The 21355-nt window shown below is 40.0% G+C and overlaps 1 protein-coding gene across 1 annotated transcript; it reads right to left on the bottom strand.

Annotated features, from left to right (window-relative positions):
* Positions 1-190: 190 nt before the first annotated feature.
* LOC101484364 (voltage-gated delayed rectifier potassium channel KCNH5) lies at positions 191-19804 on the bottom strand. The gene is made up of 12 exons (XM_004541839.3): positions 19688-19804; positions 18183-18306; positions 17802-17908; positions 17526-17654; positions 15415-15530; positions 14923-15315; positions 14715-14804; positions 12294-12723; positions 7908-8107; positions 7229-7481; positions 6847-7043; positions 191-2408 (listed from the first exon to the last, which is right to left on the bottom strand). The coding sequence occupies exons 1-12, from the start codon at positions 19758-19760 to the stop codon at positions 1338-1340; spliced, it is 3183 nt and encodes a 1060-aa protein (XP_004541896.1). The 5' UTR covers positions 19761-19804; the 3' UTR covers positions 191-1337.
* Between the last annotated feature and the right edge of the window lie 1551 nt (positions 19805-21355).

Genomic DNA, 21355 nt, shown 5'->3' with positions numbered 1-21355 from the left:
AGGCTGAAACCGATTCAGTGTTTCTGATTAAAGATCGTATCCAGGAGAAGTCCCTTTGTTTGTCAACTGCTAAATAAAAATCATATTTGAAGAAAGTCAAGTGTAAATCCACTGTAATCGGTATCCTCCTGTGACTCACCTGGATTAAACAAAACATTGTGACATGAAACCCGCTTGCGTGTTGCACTTTCCAGTTTAAAGGCAGACTTTTGTGTTACATAAGAGAAGAAACTAAACAACAGATGGTGAGCAGGCATTACTTTTCATTACTCATTTCACAGTTGACAGGCTCCCTCGGATGCATGCAAGGTCGTCTCTGAACGTAACATAGAACAGACATACTTAACAGTCACATGCTTGGACCCTTACAGTTCACACAGAATTTCCCCAGTGGTTTCATAAACCACCAAAAAATATGAACAAACTGAGTTTAGTGCACCTTCCCTTTAGATATGCATAGTGAACCATCATTTAAATGATTAAAACAGGATATGCAGTACCATTTATCCTACAAAATGGCTAATAAATAGAAATCGTTCAAATTCAGTCTGAGAACAAAGATACCTGAGCAAGATGCAAAGCTACGTGAAGAAAAATGCACAATGAGTCTGCTGCAAAAACCTGGTGACATGTTCACATCCTGAAGGAAAAGAAACCTTTAACAAAAATGTAAAAGTGGCATTATTGCATTGCTGTCCTTTATTTTTACATGCACAGGAAATGAGTTTTTAAATAAGACAATGCATATAGATTTATATGTATATATAACATTAGATTTCATCAAAACAGCTCGCAGTGAGGCTTTGCTATTGTAAGGCACATTTAATTACCTGATAATTAACTCGGAAGGTAGTCGCTCCACTGAGGATGAGCAACAAAAACTCTGGATTTCCCTCCTAAATAAGATAAAGCTGTGTATTTATAATACACTGTGCATGATGAAATGCTCACTGAGCTTCAGCTTGTCCACAAAATAGAAATGTGAACTTCAAGGTTTTCTACCAAGAAAACAAACAAAATAAAAAACCTCAAAACTGTAAACTGACTTCCAGAAACGTAAAGAACTACTCCATCTTATTTTCATCAAACTTGCATGTTTTGCCAAGCACCTCATCAAGCATCATTTCCTTTTTGTGCTTGTTGTTAATTATTTGTCCCTGCTTCCTCTCACACACAAGTGTCTCATAAGTTAAAAGCTACAGTATAAGATAAATCCCTGGATCCTTGTGGTGCTAAGGTAACATTTCTGCATGCAATCAAGTATTAAAACTTGTAGTCCAGCAGGACATGCACGATGCTTATCTAATCCTTTTATTTTTTTTATTAAGTGAGAAAATTTAAAGATCCTCGTCCTCTGTTTTGGGTGAACCCGGCCTGGAGGCGGTGACCGAGTCTTGACTTTTCCGTCTTGCTTTTGGAGAGGACGCTGGCGGCAGAGAGAGTCTTTTTACCGACAGCAGCCTGAGGATCTCGCTCACCTGAGCCTCGAGCAGCGACAGTCTCCCGCTCAGTATCTGAATGTCTGCTTTCAGCTCCAGCTTGGCCGCGTGGAGCGTCGCTTGAAGCAGCGCTTGCTCAGACAGCGGCTGCACGAATGAGTGTCTGAGGGAGACCTCGGCGTAAACCCCGAGGCTGTGTTCGAATGGATTTCTCTCCATGGGGCTCCTTTCCATCGGGCTTCGCTCGAAGGAGCTTCTTGAATCTCCTGCTCGGTCGATGCGTGGATCGCTCTTTGTGATACCACTGTCGCAGGAGTCGGTTTTGTGCAGGGCGCTTGTTTCCTCACCTGCGCTGTTGCTGCCCTCTGTGCTTCCCCTCTCTCCGCCTCCCCCTGATTCGTGGTTCGTTTTGGGGGCTGCGATCTGTTCTGAGGACTGCGATCCTTTCGGCCACTCGTCTGCTTTCTGAGTCTGCTTCTCCTGCTCGACAGGAGGACGTGCTGGCTCAGCAGATGTGGCGTTTCTAAACTTTGCCCAGCCTCTCACACCTCTGCCGCTCCCTGCGTTACCCTCTCCACCTGCACCACTGCTCTGGCCAAACCGGCTCTCTGGACAAGGCTTTGATGCAGACTCCACCGCCTCCATTGTGCGCCTTTGCTCTGACTTTTCAGGCATGTTGCAACTGTTCCCCCCTCCTGCTGAGGTGTTCTCCTGCCGCTGCTGAGGAGATGCTGAGTGACTGGGCTGAGTGTAAGAGTTTGAGTCAGTGTGGTGCTGGGGGTGCTGCTGCATCTCCACCTGCACGCAGTTGTGATCTAAGTAAGTGTTGGACTCTCCCGTTTGAGCGTCTCTGTGCTGTCTGAACTTCTGGAACAGCTTGCGAACCGGGTGGTCTTCGGGAATCGACAGAGTCACGTCACTCTGATGCGCCTGCTCCCTCCTCACATCGGCAATCTTCCTGAAGATGACCTGCAAGAGGGGGAGTGCGTGCATGAGGACACTGATACAGGACACACTGTAAATTGTAACTTACAGTGTGCATGCTCTAGTGCTCGACCTGGACGAAGCAAGTTGTACAATGTCCGTATAATGCAGCTTCAAAGCAAGGACAGCTGCCTGCAGCTGTTGTGAATGCTGAAATATTTATGAGCTGAAAGCAGTAATGCACAAGGGAAACCGTTAATGGAGCAACAAGTCAATAATGGAGGACAATTTAGGCTCTGAGTCTTTCCTGATTCCTTCTGAAGACAAAGAAAAGAAATGTCAATAAACTCCAAGCGTCTCACTACCTTCCGATACCACTCTGGTAGAAACTTTCAGTGCTGGTGTACCTGAGAAGTTAATCTGTGAAACACTTACCCCCATGAATCCCAGGTTAAAGCCCACTGTGTACAAAGCTCCCACTATTTCAACTGATATATTAATAGTGTAATAGTTAGCATCAACTTCTTTAATATCATTTTTGGATTAATCTGAAACTGACTAGTTTAGATGATTAGAAATAGATTAGAAAACCAATGTAGAAGACAGCTACTAATGGGCTCGGCTGCCCATAAGTAATCTACAAAATGTCTAGGACCTGTTATGTTATTAAACATGCAAAGAACTCTTAAGTCACTGTTTATTTCTTTATATTTTGCTTTAAAGAAGTCAGACTTCCCTATTATTATTTTTCAAAGTGCTCTTGAGCAGTGTCTCTCCAGGCTTGGCTGCTTGTTTACTCATTTTCAGTAGGGGTGCAACGATACACAAAATTCACGGTTTGGTTCGGTTCGATACTTTGGTGTCACGGTTCGATATTTTTTCGATACAAAAAAATGTTCATGCCTTTTTAATTTGTCATTTATTAAACTTATAAATATATATTTTAACTCAAAAGTACAGTTTTTAAATTTAACCCTAACCCTTGTGCGTGTTTTTTATTTTGACAGCGAATGCGCACCTGCGGACCACTTATGTGCACCCCTGGTTATTTAGCTCGTCATATTGCAGCCACAGAAATTCTTTTGTCCATGAAACCATAAAGCTGCACTTTCTTTTTGCCTTATAGTCTGATTTGTCATAACTTCTCCGTTTTGTGGTAAGCTTTTCTTTGGCTGTCACTTCTTCACCCTGACCTGTCTTATTTGGCTCAGCAGAACTAAAATATATATCTGTCTGTGAAGGTTCTCAGTCATCCAGGTCATCGTAGTCAAATATATATCCTGCTGCTTTTACACACACACTCACATAAGCTCAGCGATTCTCTGCACGATCAACCTCTCACATGTTTAAGCTGCAGGAGATTTCACTTGTCATGTTTGCATAGTAAGCTAACAATTAATAAGACGATGTCAGAGGAATTGGTGCGCAAATTATCATCACTCACAGATCAGTGCTGTCGCTCTCTATACACAGTTCGCACGATTGCAAAGTGAAAGCAAAAAAACAAGCGCAAATTCAAACGCGATTTCAATATGTCACATATTGACAGTGGCTCACCGATGCCAATGACATAATTACCCAGCTACATTTCTGAAAGAATGCAAAAGCATTGACATATATTTTCCCTACAATAGCCTGACGGGCAGGGCAGAGATAGATTTTGGTAGCCCGACTGAAAAAAATCGCTAGCCCCAGGACATCGGGCTAGCGATATTGCAAGCCCTGTATCTGATTGAGGAATCACTCATCTTTGGAAAAGAGAGTTTATTACAGAGAAATGTCTCTTTCCAAAATAAAAGCTATACTATCCGCTTCTTCTGGGCTATATTCTCAGCAGCATAAGGAGAATCACGTGCTAACAGCTGTCTAAATGACTCGGCTAAAGTTAGTAGCATGCTTGTTGTTTTTGTCTTTGCACTAGGATGATGTCGGCGTAAATGTGCAGTCATATTCGTTGTGTTCCCACTAGTGCTTTCAGGTTAATCTCGTTGAAATGACCTTAACGCCACAACACGGCAAATCTCCGTTAACGAGCTACCGCCGATCGCCCCGTGCGTGGGGCTAGACGGCCAACACGTTAACGAGCTAACTGCGCTAACACACTAGTTCCCACCCATGTAATTGAGCATTGCATGGCACATCCAACATACTGTGTTACTTTAGTCCATGACTCGCTTACCTTCAGGGTCATACCTCACATGAAAACCAAAATAATTCCAAACGCCAGATCTGAATGAGGGTGGGGGAGGTGCTCTGCGCTCTTCCTTCTGTCTATGCTGTCTGTGTTGAGCGCTCAGTGGATCTGCGCTCGACAGTGCAGCCTAGGCGGAGTAGTCGAACGCAGATTCACTGAGCGCTCCACACAGACAGCATCGTCAGAAGGAAAGTTGATAAAATAAATTACAAATGTTGTATTGTTCGATACATATGCGTACCGAACCGAAAGCACTGTATCGAACGGTTCAATATCGATACGAATATCGTTGCACCCCTAATTTTCAGTCCAGTACTTGTACACAGGATGTTAAGCCACTTCAACATGTCCTATGAATCATTCATGTTAAGACCTGACACAGGACCTGAAAGATGCATCTGGCCCTTCAATGTTGACTGAAGCCTCCTCAGAAGTGGCCTCAATGGAAGTGTGTTTGTCAAGGAGCCATTCTCAAGGAAGTAAAACTGAGGCTGAGGTATGCCAAATTACACAAGGACTGTGCTGAAAGTCAGTGGCAATGGTTCCAAACACACTGCCAATGCAGTAAAAATATACCTGGATAGACAAAACACACCATCAAACACTATCAGCATGGATTGGCCTCCCCAGAGGCCCACACTTCAACATTATTGAAGCAGTGTGGGATCATTTTAACAGAAAACTGAACAAAAGGCAGCCAAAATCCAAAGAAGAGCTTTGAATTTCCTTCAAGAAGCCTGGAGACTGAAGACTACTTAAGAAATAACAAGAAAGCTTGTCTGAGAGAGGCCGTGTTGAAGAATAAAGGTGGTCATACCAAATACTGTTTTTAAAGCTCATTAGGAATTGTACACACTGTTTTTGCCTCATATACTGTATACTGTCCATGTATGTTTGCACAGGTTTCAATAAACCACTGCACCTATTTCCCATTTTCCTAACAAAACATAAAGAAATGAAGAGGGCTTGAGACTTTTGCAAAGTCCAAATACCTGCCACGAAACTGTGCCAATTAATATTTACTACACAGCACTTCCAACAATTGCTCAAACATTCTTAAAAGGCCGATCTGCTTTGTTACAGCCAGAGTTCGAGCTGTTATGAGTCTGTTTAATTCCTTCAAATTTTTTAAACCTACATCCTCAAAAGTATTTCATACATCTCAGTCCTGAACAAAGAACACAACAGACTACGTGCCCTGGGATGACTAACCCCTAACGATATGAACATCCATTAAGAACTTAAAAGATAGTATTACAGCAGAATGTATAAGAAACCTACTCTTGTGGCTGGAAAGCAAAGCAGCTCCGTGCTGTAGTGGGATCAATATGCGTAGCCAGGAGAAACTCTATGAAATATTAGAGCCTTAGTTTGGACCGGCTAATTGTTCAGCTTTGAACTAATTTTTTGTCACTGTCCTTTTCACAGATTGGGGAAATCTGGATGGAGACAGTGTGCATGTGCTGATTTATTTACATTTATCCTCTTCACATTTGAGCTGTTCACTCTCAGTTTGTAATTTGATAAAAAGGCTTTCTGAGCGGTCGATACAAAGACAATGTGCTATGTATATATATATATATATATATATATATATATATATATATATATATATATATACAATCCATTTACCATTACACACTTTATGGAAAACTGTATACAACTTTGCATCGCACTCAGGTATTCCATGCTGCCTAGCTCAAGGCCACAGCACATGTTGTATGAATGAAGTCTCACCTGCAAAGAAGGGATTTGATTCTAATTTTTGTCTATGATTTACTGCTGGCACAAACACCTTTTCGTTCTTTATTTCTCCTTTTATTTTAAATTTAATGATCATTTAAGTACTAAACACACATATAGATATGTGTGTTTAGCATATGCATGGCAAGACATTGCAAAATGCTTTGCAATACAAACAAAATAAGAAAAAGTGTTTTTTATTCATACTGTCAGTTGGTGAAAAGTTGTGGTTATAGATGTTCCTGTGCACTGGGTTTGGTTGCTCAGCTCTTGATGATGTAGGAGTTTGTAGATGGAGAGTTTATGTTGTAAAGAAGCAGGTTTGGTTGTATTGCATTTGTTGTAGATTGTAAAGACTGATTCACTTGCAGTCCATTGCACCTTGGTAATTTTAGTAGTGTAATGTACAATGTTGAAGTCCAGCTGGGTGGGAACTGTGCACCCTGTTATCTCTTTTGCCTATGACAACAAAATGCAATCAGTAATCCCTTGCTTTAAGATGACACTAACATCCTTTACTAAAAGACAGGACAGTGAAAGTTTTACCCGTTTTCGCAAATTACAGGTGAGGATGAGGTTGCGGGAGAAAGAATTGGCGAACGCGGTGTAAAACTCCAGCACCCGCATCAGAGCCTCTCTCCGGATGACGTGCAGGTCGCAGTACGTCAGAGCGCGCACATTCGCACAGGCTCGAGCCAGCGTGGTCTCTTTCCAGAATGCATCTCCAAACACGTCACCTTTACCTGAACAGGGCCAGATATCATATAAACATCTGTTGGCTCAGATAAATATAAATAAAATGGGATGAAGTCGAACACATATAGGTTGTAAAGCATAAAAAGGACTTCAGAAAACTTTGCTCTAACTTCAACTGAGAGCAGCAGGTACAACTTTGCTTGGTCTATTTCACAATATTGCCCTGGATTACCTAGTATTGCGATGACCTCGTCATCTTGGATGACTTCGAGTGAACCCGAGACTACAAAACAGAGCGTATCAACGCTCTCCCCGATGTGGAAGATGAGGTCTCCAGGTGCGCAGTGTGTAGTCTGAAACTCCACGGCGAGAGAGCGCAAACAGCCATCACTTGCCAGGCGAAAAGCTGGATGGTCATTGAACACCTGTTTGTTGAGGTGGACGCAGATGTCTGCACGCATGTCTTTAGGACAGATGGAGAGAACCTGAAAGACATGGTGAGATTTGTGCAGCAAACACTTAATGCATCATCACTGGAGGACATTAAATATGTAGCACATTTCCGCTGCTCATTTAGCAGATGTATTACTAAACGTTTTAAAAATAGAACTGCAGAGACATGAAAGCTGCTTCTTTAAATAATCTTTAAACTCCAGATGTTGGACCATGTGATCGGATTTACTTCATGAGAACAACAATGGTAATGTTGTTACTGACTGCATGGACTGTAGAAGTTCAGGACCTAAAAGGCAGATATGGGAGGCAGGCAAGATTTAACCAAGGGCATAAACTTTAATTGGGTTGTTGGGAAAGCCAATAAATGAAAACATGAAATCCAAAAGATAAATCTGACAAGTAATGGCACATCAGTTTTTGAAAGCACCCCCTGAAACTTTTGCACAGATTTGTACCTTGTCTGTGTCAATGCCCTTCGACATGGCCCAGGTGGAGACGATGAAGTCCATGACCCTCTCGCTCAGACCTTTGGGAACCTGGTAAAGTTTAAGGAAGTCACGCACATTGTTGAGCATCTCGTGGTAGCGATTTGTGTTGGTGTACATCTGCTGGAAGATGGTGGTGACGTTTCCAAAGATTGTGGCATATAGCAGCGCTAAAAGAAAAGACAGAAGAGCAAGAGTTCATCTTATTTATTCGAATCTAACGTTTTCATTCATCCGCCTTCTTACGCTTATCCGAGACATGACCATCTCTTCCAGCTCATCTGGGGGGACAAGTCATTCTCAAGCTAGCCAAGAGAACTAATCTCTCCTGTAAGAGATAAATGCTTTTAGATAACAAATAATCATATTTATGGGATCACAGTATCCAACTTTCATACCTCAAATTTAGAGTTAAATATTGTTGAGGAAACTGCCTATGACAAAACGTTTCAGTGGAATATATGCGTGATTAATGGAGTATTTAACATGAAAAAAATTTATATTTGGATTAAAGATTAAATAATTAATTGAGATCTAATCCAAAACTTTATTCCCTTAATTTTTTCCGCTTGTCCAATTAAGGGTTAGAGTCCCAGCTGTTATAGAGCAAAATTCCAGGTGAGGTTACTGGTTTATGACGGGAAAAAACCGGAGCATGCTGATATTTAACTGTCCTTTAAGTGTTTTCCACGCTACCGGCTTCCACACAACCACGTGAAGACTTTTTCCCTCCAAATGACATTCTAGGAACAAACCAGCTCATCTACTTGCCTTTCTAGACCTTCGGGGACTTTTGTGACTTGTCATAAGGTCAAAGGTCATTTTCCCACCTGATGAGGAGTTAACCTGTAGACCCTGTTCATGCAGAACAGTTGCTCCTCCAGGCCACTCTGAGGGAAATCTTGTTAGCGCTCATTTGCAGTTGTATGAAGGCTGGAGTAAGAGTACAGCACCATCAAAGACTCTTCTTTTTTCTTTTTCTTTTGATAATCACCAAATTATGCCATTTGATTATGATTGCTCAAACCTTTGCTTGCCTCTCTTTATCACAATCCCCTGATTTATACATGACTAACACTTGATCAATGATGCTGTAATTACATAATCGCTGGTGCACAAATGAAAGTAATTTTAAGATTTCAAAGATTTTACAGTGATAGAAAAACGAAAACCTTAAAAACAGTGTGGATGTCCATCTGACGTGATGCTGTATAAGCACTACAAGCATATAATCATTATATCTTGGTTCTACAATAATATAGTACTTTTTGCATTTTACATTTTGGATAAACTCTTTAGTGAATTTTATTTATTTGTTTTTAATAATTTTGTTTGTTTTGTTTTGTAATTTACTGAAAAGTAAATGTACACAAAACAGCACTGCTGACAGTGCAGTTTTCTTAAATACATGCATGCATAGCCTGATATACACAACGAGGGATGGGCTAACTCTTTATGATATAATTTCTAATCCACAGTTCCTGGGTAGGAGTGCCGTGCTGCAGTGACCTCAAAGAGTCACTCAGCATCTCTTACTGTGAGGTTTTATCCACTCAACGGGAAAGCTTCATCTCCGGTCACCACAGCAGGATCACAGAGGTTAGGATACATATCTAACGTGATGGCTCATTGTCCACTTACTACACCCGAGCCTGCAGGCAAACTGGCCCTCTCTTCGATTCCTTTTCCACTCAAATAATTACCGTATCTATAGCAGGAGATTTATGCGCCATAATTGAAGCCGACACTGCAGTGTGACTGAATGATCATCGTGATCCAGGCGCCATCAGAATAATGGGTGTTTACTTTTGACTGTACGAAGCTTGAAGCGTGGCTGTCACTTTCTGTGTTCTCACTGGTTTTATTGCATCACTATACATGCTGTTTTAGAGGGATGGGCCAAAGGTTAGTGCACAAAGGTGAGTGATGACCAAGGTACTGTACAGGCACTGAGATCAAAGGTGAAGCTATTACTCTGTCTGCAGTGTGTGATGAAAGCAGCAAACAGGCTGGAGTAAAAATAGGCCTTTCTATTTTGGTGAATTGGAACCACAAAAGATTACTAAGACACCAAAGATATAACTTAGAAACCACTAATGTAGTTACAGTACTAAGTTCTAGATAGTTTTGAAGTTAGCTAAGGAATATGGCGTGACTTATACGTAGACTTATATAACATAATGCATCATTTCTAAGTTCATGTTATAAGCTTCATCCTCATCAATTTGACAGTCGTGTCCCATTAAATACTGAAAGTCACGCAACACAGGGAATGTAAAGAAAAAATATCTGTATTTGCTGAAAATTTAAGGGTAATTTGGGAATAAATGAAGTCTTTAACTTTGACTTTCTTCATGAAGTTTCTACTGACCATGAGAAATACAGAAGAATGCAATGACATTTATTCCCTGCATTGAAAAAACGACTGACTGAATTAACATGCAATACTTTTCTGATGTGACGACCGGCCCTCAGACAGACATTCACAGAGCAGGCTGTGATGGGCGCTGAACATGTCACTTTTGATTATTGACAAAGCCGAAACTCAGAGTGGTTCAAGCACCGAGGCTGCAGCTAAACGTGAAACCATGACCAGAATGAAAAGAGGAAAATGTTGTCTGTGGATCATTTAGCTCTATAAGGAATAAATACTTACTTCACTTTCTGAATATTGAATTCTGTCATTATCGAAATGTGATTTTAAATAATAATTAACTGTCCGTTTGGTCAATTAGGGTGGCAGGTACAGATAGACAACCTATTTACATCCCTGATTTAGAGCATGCTTCCAGACCTTTAGGAAGAGATTTTCTACTGAAAATGGTTTTTAATGTTTTAAATGGATGTCTAGTTGATGTTTCTGTGACGCTAATACACACACCAGCCAATCACATGACACCAGCTCAGTGCATTTAGGCATGTAGTCATGGTCAATTTGATGTGCTGAAGTTCAAACTGAGCATCATGATGGGGAAGAGAGGCGATTTAAGGGAATGTGGTGTGGTTATTGGTGCCAGACGAGCTGGTCTGAGTTTTCCAGAAACTGCTGATATAGTGGGATTTTCTCCTTCAAACATCTCTAGAGTTTACAGAGAATGGTCTGAAAAAGAGAAGAAATCCAATGAGCGACAGTTCTCTGGGTGAAAAGGAAAATTTTCAGGGCACACTTTGAGCCGCTCAGTCTACATGAGTATTGTTGCTGACCATGTCCATCCCTTTAGGAACACAGTGCACCTGTCTTCTGATGGCTGCTTCCAGTAGGATAACACATCCTGTCACAAATCATCTCAAACTGATTTCTTGAACATGACAATGAGTTCACTGTACTCATAGCCACCATATCTCAATCCACTAGAGCACCTTTGTTACAGTATATGGTGTAATGGGATGTTCAGGTGTCAAATCTGCAGCAACTGTGTGATGCTATCACGTCAGTATGGTCCAAAATCTCAGAGGAATGTTTCCAGTGCTTTGTTGAATCTATTCCTTGAAAAATTAAAGCAGTTCTGAAGGAAAACAGGGGCCCAGTTCAGTCCTAGCAAAGTATTCCATAATAATGTCCACTGAGGATATGCACATTAAAAGGTTAGGAGGAAGTTGCAATAAATAAAGGTAAATGGTTCAAAAATATTTTGTGAAAACTAGAAATTCAACTGATTTGCAATGTTTCACTTTCACTTTGTTGAAAATGTAAAAAGAGACAGCAAAGTCAACTCTGCCATGACATTTTTCAATAGTGGTTACATAAATATATTAGTGTCTAAGCAAAGTCATCTCTAAATACATCAGTAATGCCATACACTATGTTAACTATGGGTAAAAGCAGCCATGTATTGATCACAGCGTGCTGGGACTTAATATCCTGCACAGATCCTCCTCATGTTTTAGAACACGCGTACCATATGTTGCTTTACTGGCAGCTGGTAAATAGCCAGCAGGACTGGAGAGCACGTTATCTTGACTAGCGTGCAAGGAAGTGTAACCAGACTGTTTCATCTCCTGCAAGGTTCAACTACCATATTATGAATGGATGAATGCACGAATGACATCAAAGTATGTATGCTTTGTTTAGTGTGGAGTGATGGGGAGACAGGGCTGTTTTTGTTGTTACAGAGCTGTTGTTCTGGTAAACACCCACAAATGATGCTACTGAATATGGTTAAAACATCCTTTCCCAGCTCCAAGTACAGTTTAAAACTCATGGATCGTTCCATTATATGGCTGTATTAATCTATCACATTGTGGCTGCTAGTTAAATGTTTCCTGTGCCATTTTCAAAGGTTTTGTGAAACCTTTGGAGAAACTGTTAAATGTGATGCATGTTGGAAATACAGTGTGTGGTGACTGGGTACTCACAGCCCACCATCATCATAGCCACGGAGAAAATCTTCTCGCCATCTGTTGTTGGAGCAATGTTACCAAATCCAATTGTGGTCAGGCTAGTCATGGTGAAGTAGAGAGAAGAAATGTACAGCGTGTCTTTGGTAGGACCTCCTTCCCACCGGCCATTACCGCTAGTGTTGTAGCGGTAAGGAGTTCCAATACTCAGTCCCAACTGGTAGAGCCAGCTGTCTGTCTTAATGGTGTTGGTGGTCTCATCAATGACCTCGTGGTCACCAATGCTGTACCAAATGCAGGCAAGCCAGTGAGCCACCAGGCCGAAGACACACACCAGCAGGACCAGGACCGCAGCTCCATACTCCAGGTAGTGGTCCAGTTTTCGGGCTACGCGGCCCAGACGGAGCAGGCGGATGACTTTAAGGGAACTGAAGAGGCTGCTGAGACCCTACAGAGAAAGAAAGTGAAAATGTGAACCAGATATCCAGATTAAAACATACAATACATTGTACATTGTACATCAGATGAAAGCTGCATTATTATCTTATGTTATAAATTTACACTGGTTTTCATGATTAAAATGATTTCACCTTAAGAGAAGAAAATATCTGTCAAGTCAATAAAACAAGTTTAGAATGTGTAAAATCATTAAGAACAGAGGATTCATGTGACTGGTGGAAGACAATCCGAGAGAGTATGGCAACTTAAAGAGGTGCGCTTTGAGAGGGAACTCCAGAGTTTAGGAGCAGAGCATCTGAAAGCTCACATTGTATTCAGTTGAGGGGAAGGGACAGTGAGATGGAAGGAAGAAGAGTGCAAATGGGTGTGTTGATGTGCAGAAGTTAAGAGTGGTACTGCAGAGCGATGTTGTGGTCTCAAAGGTGATGAGCAGAATCTTGATATCATTATGATATGATATTAGCCAAAGAAGCTGCTGATGGGCCTGTATGTTGTGACTAATGGAGGCAGTTCTGGTAATGATCCGAGCACCAGGAAGAGAGAAGACCTGAGAAGAGTCGTCAATAGGGAGGGAAACATTTACATTTACACAAGGTGAACTGGTGTCAGTGAGGAGAACCTTGGTTTTATCACTATTCGATTTGATAAAGTTTACAGGAGTACCAGGATTTGATTTCCTGGAGGCAAACACAGAGAGCAGTGGTACGAAAAGTGGTGGAACATTTGGTGCACAGGCAGAGCTGCATGTCATCAGCGTAACATTGGAAACTGATATTAAATCTATGGAAGACATGGCCCAGAGGAAGTAGACAGATGATAAATAAAAGAGGCTCCAGGACAGGTCCCTGTGGGATGCCAGTGAAATTTAATATTTTTGAGTTGAAAGAACGGAGTGCGACTAGAGTTGTTACATTTTGTTGTACAAAGAGATGTTACATTTGTACATATGAAAAAACAACAACCATATCTCCTTAAAGGGTGAATATTTTTCATTGCTAAAATTGAAAAATCATGCTACTGCTTGGTTTTGTTCTCGGGAGTCATGATTGTTTTTGGCTGCTTTTACATATTATTGCAACACTGATATTGTAAAATAAATTATTTACATACAGTTGAATACAGTTACAATTACATACAGTTATTTAAATTAGAATTAGTCTTATTTTGGCTCTCTCCTAATGTAAATAGAGATCATATATATAAGATGAATGAATGAACTCATCATGATATCACCTACCGGTTAGTGGACTGATGTTTTGAAGCCTTGAGTTTACCAGTTTAGCTGACTCCACCTTATTTTTTAAAAACTTTAATGTGATCATAAGGGGTAGGTACAAAAAAAACAAGGGCCATATGGAGGTTTTGCAGTCAGGTGACCAATAACCACGTGACATTAACTTGCCCACGATTTTAAACATGTGACAGTCATGGTGATGATGTAGAATCAAGTGAAGAAGGCCACAGTAACACTAGATACTGGTCAAAAATCATATGGGAATCACTGTTGGTGAAGGGAAAAATTAGTATTCCCTTACTGGTTGTGTGTGGTTGGTCACTCGCTTTTACACCTAAGACCATTTTAGAATCATCAATAAACCTAACCCATTCATGTCTTTGGATAGTGGGAGGAAGCCCCAGCCTCCTCATGGATTCAAACCCAGGACCTTCTTGCCGTTAGGTCACGGTAAACACTGGATTTTGTAGATATCATTGTTGACAATACTAATGTTCTGGGTGAAAAACTCAAAACAAAGAGCTCAAAGACTCTGCAATGTGATTATTCAGTGTGGTTTTGTCACCATAAGGGATCGATAATATGACCTGATTTCCATCCATTCATCCATCCAATTTCTTCCGCTTATCCAATTCAAGGTCGCGGGGCGGGGGGGCTGGAGCCTATCCAAACTGTCATAGAGCAAGAGGCATGGTACAAACCATATTTATCACAGCATATTTAAAGAAATACAGAAATTTACTTACTGGGAGAACGGAGTCTTCAGTCCGTGTGCTATTTCTGTGGAAATGTGACTCACGAAGATGACCCGTGGAAGAGGCATGTGTGAGGATATCCTACATTAAAAAAAGAACAGTAAAGCAGAAAGGTTTTAATGTATACGTGGAAAGACATACCATTGTCTGAGCAATTAATCCCGCATTAAAAGAATTATCTTTATTAAAGTTTACTCACATCATCACCGTTTTCAAAGGCATTGATGATATCATAGGGCAGGCAGGACAGCAGGTCGATGACAAACCACGTCTTTAGGTAATTCATTCTTATGAGCTTGGCATCTGAAATCACCTCTCCAGCTGGACCCACAAAGGTGGTGTGGAAGTTGAGCACGATGTCAACCAAAAAGATGACATCGACAACACTGTCCACAACCAGCCAGGCCAAGTTGTTCTGCTTGGTCCTGAAGGAAACATTATAGGGTACCATGATGGCAGTGTAGAAGGTGAGGATGAGGATGATCCAGTCCCAAGTGGTCTTGAAAGTGCAGTAGTGGAGGATGATGTGTGGAGGGGTCTTAGGGGCCTCCTGCTTGTACTGAGGGAGAATGTCTGATCCCAGCTGGAGAGCCTTTCATTGAGAGGAAACATTTGCCGTCATGATACAAGAACCTCTAAGCCATATTTAAAAGATACAGATTCTAGAAAGAAAATTCTGGGTCTTGCTCACCTCAGCCAGTCTGGAGGGCTTGTGGCTGACCTCCGACTTATTGAGTGGTGTTAACTGCTGCACCAAGTTTCGATTGTTGGCCAGTGCTCGTGTGAGCCTGGCAAACTTTGTCCACCCTATCCACAGACAGCAACACAGAATGCACAGGAAAACAGCACGGCATCCGGCATTATTTAAGAATTAAGAAACATTTAAGAGCATTTAATGTTAAGATGTTTACATTTTACTGGAGTTTATGGGAGTATTAGGTGACGTTGATTTTCTTTGTTAAATGGGCAATAGATATCTTTTGACTTGAACTGAATTTGTGCAGTTGGATAAAAACACCATCTGCGTTTAGACTGGTTGCCTACTAGCCTTGCTTTAACTGTGCACTGCTGTCTGCTACCTGCCACAAGCACGACTGCTCAGCCAAAACAGGAAGAGGAGAGAGCATTTGTTTCCTGCTATATGAAATTAGGAATGTTCACAACACTTCAACACTTGGAAACTTTACCCAGCAAAAGAAAACCTGGTCCACTCCCAGAGGAAGCACAGAAGGAAAAGACAAGTGACAGAAACTGAAGGAAAAATAAAAGTGATCCCAATTTCAATTGACATTATTTCTACAAGATTTATAATAAACAAGTCCCGTGTACTTGCATCGACTAAATCAAAGAATCTCTATGTGCTTGTCTCTTTTTCATCTGTTTTGACAAAGAGTCAAACTTTGAAGGTATCCTGTTACATACACAAACAAGTGTGGCGCCATATTTGAAGTCAGTTGCATGAGGGGCAGTCTCATTTTCTTTTTGTAATTTTTCCCACAGTGTTTTGTTAGCCAGTGAATGGAAATAAACAGGTTTAGGCTCTCATACCTGTTGATTAGTATCACCATTATGTTGGTATTGACCGAGTGCACCATTCAGTGCTGTGACATCATGTCTGATCAATTACGTCTCAGAGATGTTGGGGATTATCTTACTACAAAAATTTGTTTTTGTTTTTGTTTGTTTGTTTGTTTGTTTACATTTTTTTCCTGCATTTTTGCATTTGTTATGATCTGTCTCTTTCACATTCTCTTTATGTTTTGAATTTTCACGTACTTCCTTAGTTTCTTATTTTTTGTCTTTTAGTTCTTTGTTACAGTTTCTGTATATTATGGTCTATTTGTTTTATTTGTTCCTCCTACTTTCTTGTGTCTATGTGTCCCTGTTTAGTTATAGCTTCTCACTTCCTGTTTTAGTTTGGCAGTTATCTGTCTCCTAAGTCTTGTTACTAGCTTAACTTTTGTCCTCTTGTCTTGTTGTCTGGAATTGATTCGGCTGTGCCTTGTTACCCCTTTGTTTCCACTTTCTCTGATTACCCTGATGTGTATAAATAGTCCTGCCTTTGCTTTCCCCTCAGTCATTGTCTAAGTCTCTATGTTATCTCCCTTGAATGCTCCCTGTTAGTTTTTTTTTTAAATTATTATTTCTACTGGCTCCTTTCTTCAGATTTTTGGTGACTTTATTAATGGACTTTGAATTCAGTTTTTTTTTTTATAACAATCCTAATAAACGGTTAATTACGTCAGTCTCCAGCAACTGCATTTGGGTCCACTCCTTAAATGCACCATGCATATTGCACCGCTGCAGATTCATGATATAAATAAATCCTGACTTGAAAAATATTTAACTATTAATATATGAATAATAATATAATAGTATATAAAATCAATCTTCAGAAACCTGCCACACCCTTTTTTACCTCTGTGAAACAGGATTATTCATACAGCTACCTTCTCCTTGTGCCCTCACTGTCATTTAATTCTGCTTGGTGTATGGAAAAAGTCTCTGTGGCACAATTAATCCCCAGGGATATGGCACTGCATAGACTCACAGAGACCACTGTTCACTGACCCGGACACACAACACCTGGACAGTTGTACGTTACACACCAGGAAACTAATGTCTTATAAGTCAAAGCCACTCATGTGCAATCAAAATCTATAACACTCTTTGTCTTTAATTGTAATGGCTGGACCTTTAGCGATAACTCCAAAGCTTTCAATGTGAAAATCCCAGAAATACAATGAAATACAGAATACTATCAGGTGGAAATTATTGGTACAGTAACATAAAGTCTCTCACCTCTTGTGGACTCATCGTCAATTGGCTGTTTGAACAGGGTGATGTCTCTGAAGGTGCAGAGGAAAAGCACCACCTTGTCATTTTCATTTCTGATTGGGGCTATCTGCATGTAAAGCCATATTGGTGTTTCTGTGGGAAGCAATCAAAAAACAAAAAGTAAATGACCAGATATCACTTCTAATCGTGCGTTTCTTTTTCTTTTTTAACATTTATTCCTTAATTCATTTTATTTTTGTTTTTTGTTAAAATCTTGCGATTCAAATTTACAGTACTTACTATTCTTTGTATACAGCAGCACCTCATAGAAATTAGACTCATAGCTGTCAAATGTTTGTTTGATTTTGTCTATCGTATTTTTATCAGTCAGATCACCATACATGAAACTGCAAAATAAGACAAAGAGGGAAGAAAACATAGTGAAATGTGAATAACAGATTATGAGTTTCCATAATGTAAGGTTTATATATATGTTTTTTTTATACTTCAGGTTTGACTATTTCCAGGTATTTAGATTAGTTCCCCTTTTGATAAATAAAAAGTGGAGATTCAATGTATAAAAAAAAAAAAACAAGAAAAAAAAACACACTAAAATTGTGGATTAAAGCTTCCAGTCAAGCACCAGAAAGAAAGGTGCTGCGTGCTTGAAGAGCATCTTACTTGCATGTGCTGCTCTTGTGCATCACATCTGCTCTGTGGTATCCAGACAGCTTGCAGAATCCATCATTGCTGTAAACGACTGGCCACTCCAGGACCTGTGCATTTCCCAACAGGAAGCTTGTTTCTGAGACAAAATACAGGAAATTTTAAACACCAAATTACAAATAAAGAAAACATATGTAATAAAACATATACCTTTTATTATTTATCAAATCGCCATACATTATTAAATCACCATAATGCAAGTTTATATTTACTACTGCATATAATGGAAACAAGATGCAAAAGTCATCCACATTTGTCTACCAGATGAGACGGAGAAAAGAAAAGCTGTTTAGGTTCCACTCATAATGCGAATCAAATATTGATGAAGAGCTGAAAACTTCTTCCACTTTACTGCAGTTTCAGAGCAGTCTGCAGTCTTCAGACAAAAGGGTGACTGAAATTCTTCCAAATTAAATTGCACACTTGAACTTACTGTACATGTTGTTCATTCTGCGGGCTTTTGTGGTCAGACATTCAGACAATAGAGACTGAATTTCAGATAACCACCACATTACTGAGGTGAAGAGTAAAGTTTACAGACACTGAATCAATGTTGCACCCCTCCATCTACGTTTGTAAGAAAAGCCTCTGGGTCTCATGAGAATAATGTCTGATTGCCTGCTGTGCACATAGTACTTTAAATATTTACGCCAGTAGTACAGTTACTGGCTGTTTTGCTGACATGCATTTCCTTTCTGGAACATAAAAAAGGTATACAGCAAAACTGCGCTCTACTCTCTGGTATTTGTAGCTAAGAGATAAAGTGCCATAAATCAAATTATACATCCCTGAAAAGAACATTACGACCTTTAGGATTGGCTGCAAATCCAGTTCTTGTAAAAATGAGACTATATGTTCTCACATTAGCAGAACTTTACTCCTTAATACCACTGAACAAACACCATGCATCAAATCTGGAGCTGCAGATGGCCTAGATTTCATTCGTTTATGAACTTTAGCTTCTGCAACAATGCGCATAAATAAGGAACAACCTCACAAATCCTCAAACAAATGCTTTAAACTCCTCATATTGTGAAAATCATAATATATGGTGGTGTAAAATTGCACTCATCACATAAATAATAATCTTTACTCTTACTTGATAAGTAAGACAAATAATTAGTATTTTCCTAATTTTATTTAGAGCTAATTTAAAAAGCCTCCCATAAGAGCAAACTATAATTTAGATTTTTCATTATTTATCCACATAATTCGGATAATGTGACTGTTTTTTGTTTTCTATATCAGAAGAAATGTGTCAGTCAACTTTCAGGTAAAAAAAAAAAATGCTACTTAAAAGAAAAAAAAAATCAGTGATTGCTGATTCTGCTTCCCAGCAAATGGAACAAAAATAACACACGTCGGTATACTTCAGCATCCCAGTCCTGTGTGGTTCCCTGGCTGAGAAATAAAATCGAAAGCATCACTTATTTCTGTTTCCATTTCAGAGTCAAACTCACCGCTGGACCGCCGGACTATATTCTCCAGGAAAGTGTTCTGCGGAGCCACCAACCCTCTCTTGCCCCCATGCATTATGGAGGTTTCAGGTCAGAAACTCGGTGCTGCTCGGTGGTCGTGCTGGTACTGACTGACCCTTCTCCGTTGTCTGCCCGGCGGGAGCCTGGTCCACCGGAGTCAAGATCGCCACGATGGAGCTCTGTGTATCCGGACTGAGGCTTCAAAAATAAAAGCCTCTTTGTAATCATATGGAGCTGGGCCAGATTTGGAGCTGGTTGGGTGCACAAAGTCAATTGTAATTAAAAAAAAATGCTTACACTGTAGCCACACTAATCTACACTGGCCCAACACTGGACTAACTGTTAGTTCTTGATAAAACAAACTTTTATTTTTAAGCTCTTTTTCTAGAGTATTGCTGGTATTATTGTCTCAGGTTTCCACTTTATACATAACTCCGTCCAGACGCACGAGCTGGCCTGAAATGTCTGATTTCTTTCCGCATTAATTTAAATGCTGGGGTTGGACGCGTATTTGTATTTAAAATACGTGTTAAAATATGGGGTTTTATATTTTTTCTTTTTAATACTCAGAAAACGTGCATGATGATGAAACATCTGATATCAGGAATTTGTTCAAGTATAATTCAAACAGGTCATCCTTTCATGGGTTTATTAGGAAGCTGGAGATGCATAAATGTGCAAAAGTCTTCATTTCTTTACATTTTGCTTCCAAGGAGCCAGGCTTTTTTTGTTGTATTTTTAGTCAAAAGCAATAATTCTCCAGGCTTTCAAATAGAATAGTAATTAATCCAAATGTGAAATTATTGGCTCAAATCATTGACAGTATGTATAAACAACAGTTAGGACAGAGACACAACAGTGAGTGTCTACAGTCATCTTTAAAACACAGTGACGGCTTTGTCATGAGTGGGGACAGCATTTCATCCAGCAGTGTTGGAGATTTTATCAACATTAATGGAATTATGAATGCAGAAAAATAATTTCATATTATGATCCAAATCCCAATACTATGTGGACAGCACCTGACTGGCCAGAGCCTTTTTCAACATGACAATGAACCCCAAAACACTGACAGTACAATAATGACATAGCTGGAGAGAAAAAACATTTAATGGATCACCATCAGTCATGGATTGGCCTTCCCAAAGCCTGAACCTCAACTTATTAAAGCAGTGTGGGATCATCTTGACAGACAACAAAACAAAAGGCAGTCAACATCCAAAGAAGAGCTTTAATAGTTCCTCAAGAAGCCTGGAGAACTATTCCTGAAGACAACTTAAAACTTGCAAGAGTTCAGGCTGTGTTGATGAATAAATGTGGTCATACCAAAAAATTATTTTAGAGCTCATTAGAACTCTATTTTTGCCTCATACACAGTATTTGCACATGTTTCAATAAATGAATGTTTCTTTTTTGTGTATCAATTTCTTAAGCTATTCAAATCTATTCATACCTACAATGAATCTCTGACAGGTGTGTGTCAATAAATATTTGATATAAGCTAGTGCTATGCAAAGAACGCAAAAAACAACATGTAGTAGTGTGATCTAACCTAACCAAACTACAGAGGAAGTGTCTTAATGTATCTCTTTAATCAGTCATCATCAGACGGGATGCCTCACATCATCATCGTCTTGCAGTCATGTGGAT

The sequence above is a fragment of the Maylandia zebra genome, linkage group LG15 (genome assembly GCF_041146795.1).
Source record: "Maylandia zebra isolate NMK-2024a linkage group LG15, Mzebra_GT3a, whole genome shotgun sequence".
Lineage (NCBI taxonomy): Eukaryota > Metazoa > Chordata > Actinopteri > Cichliformes > Cichlidae > Maylandia > Maylandia zebra.
This window is presented reverse-complemented; position numbering and strand designations above follow the sequence as displayed.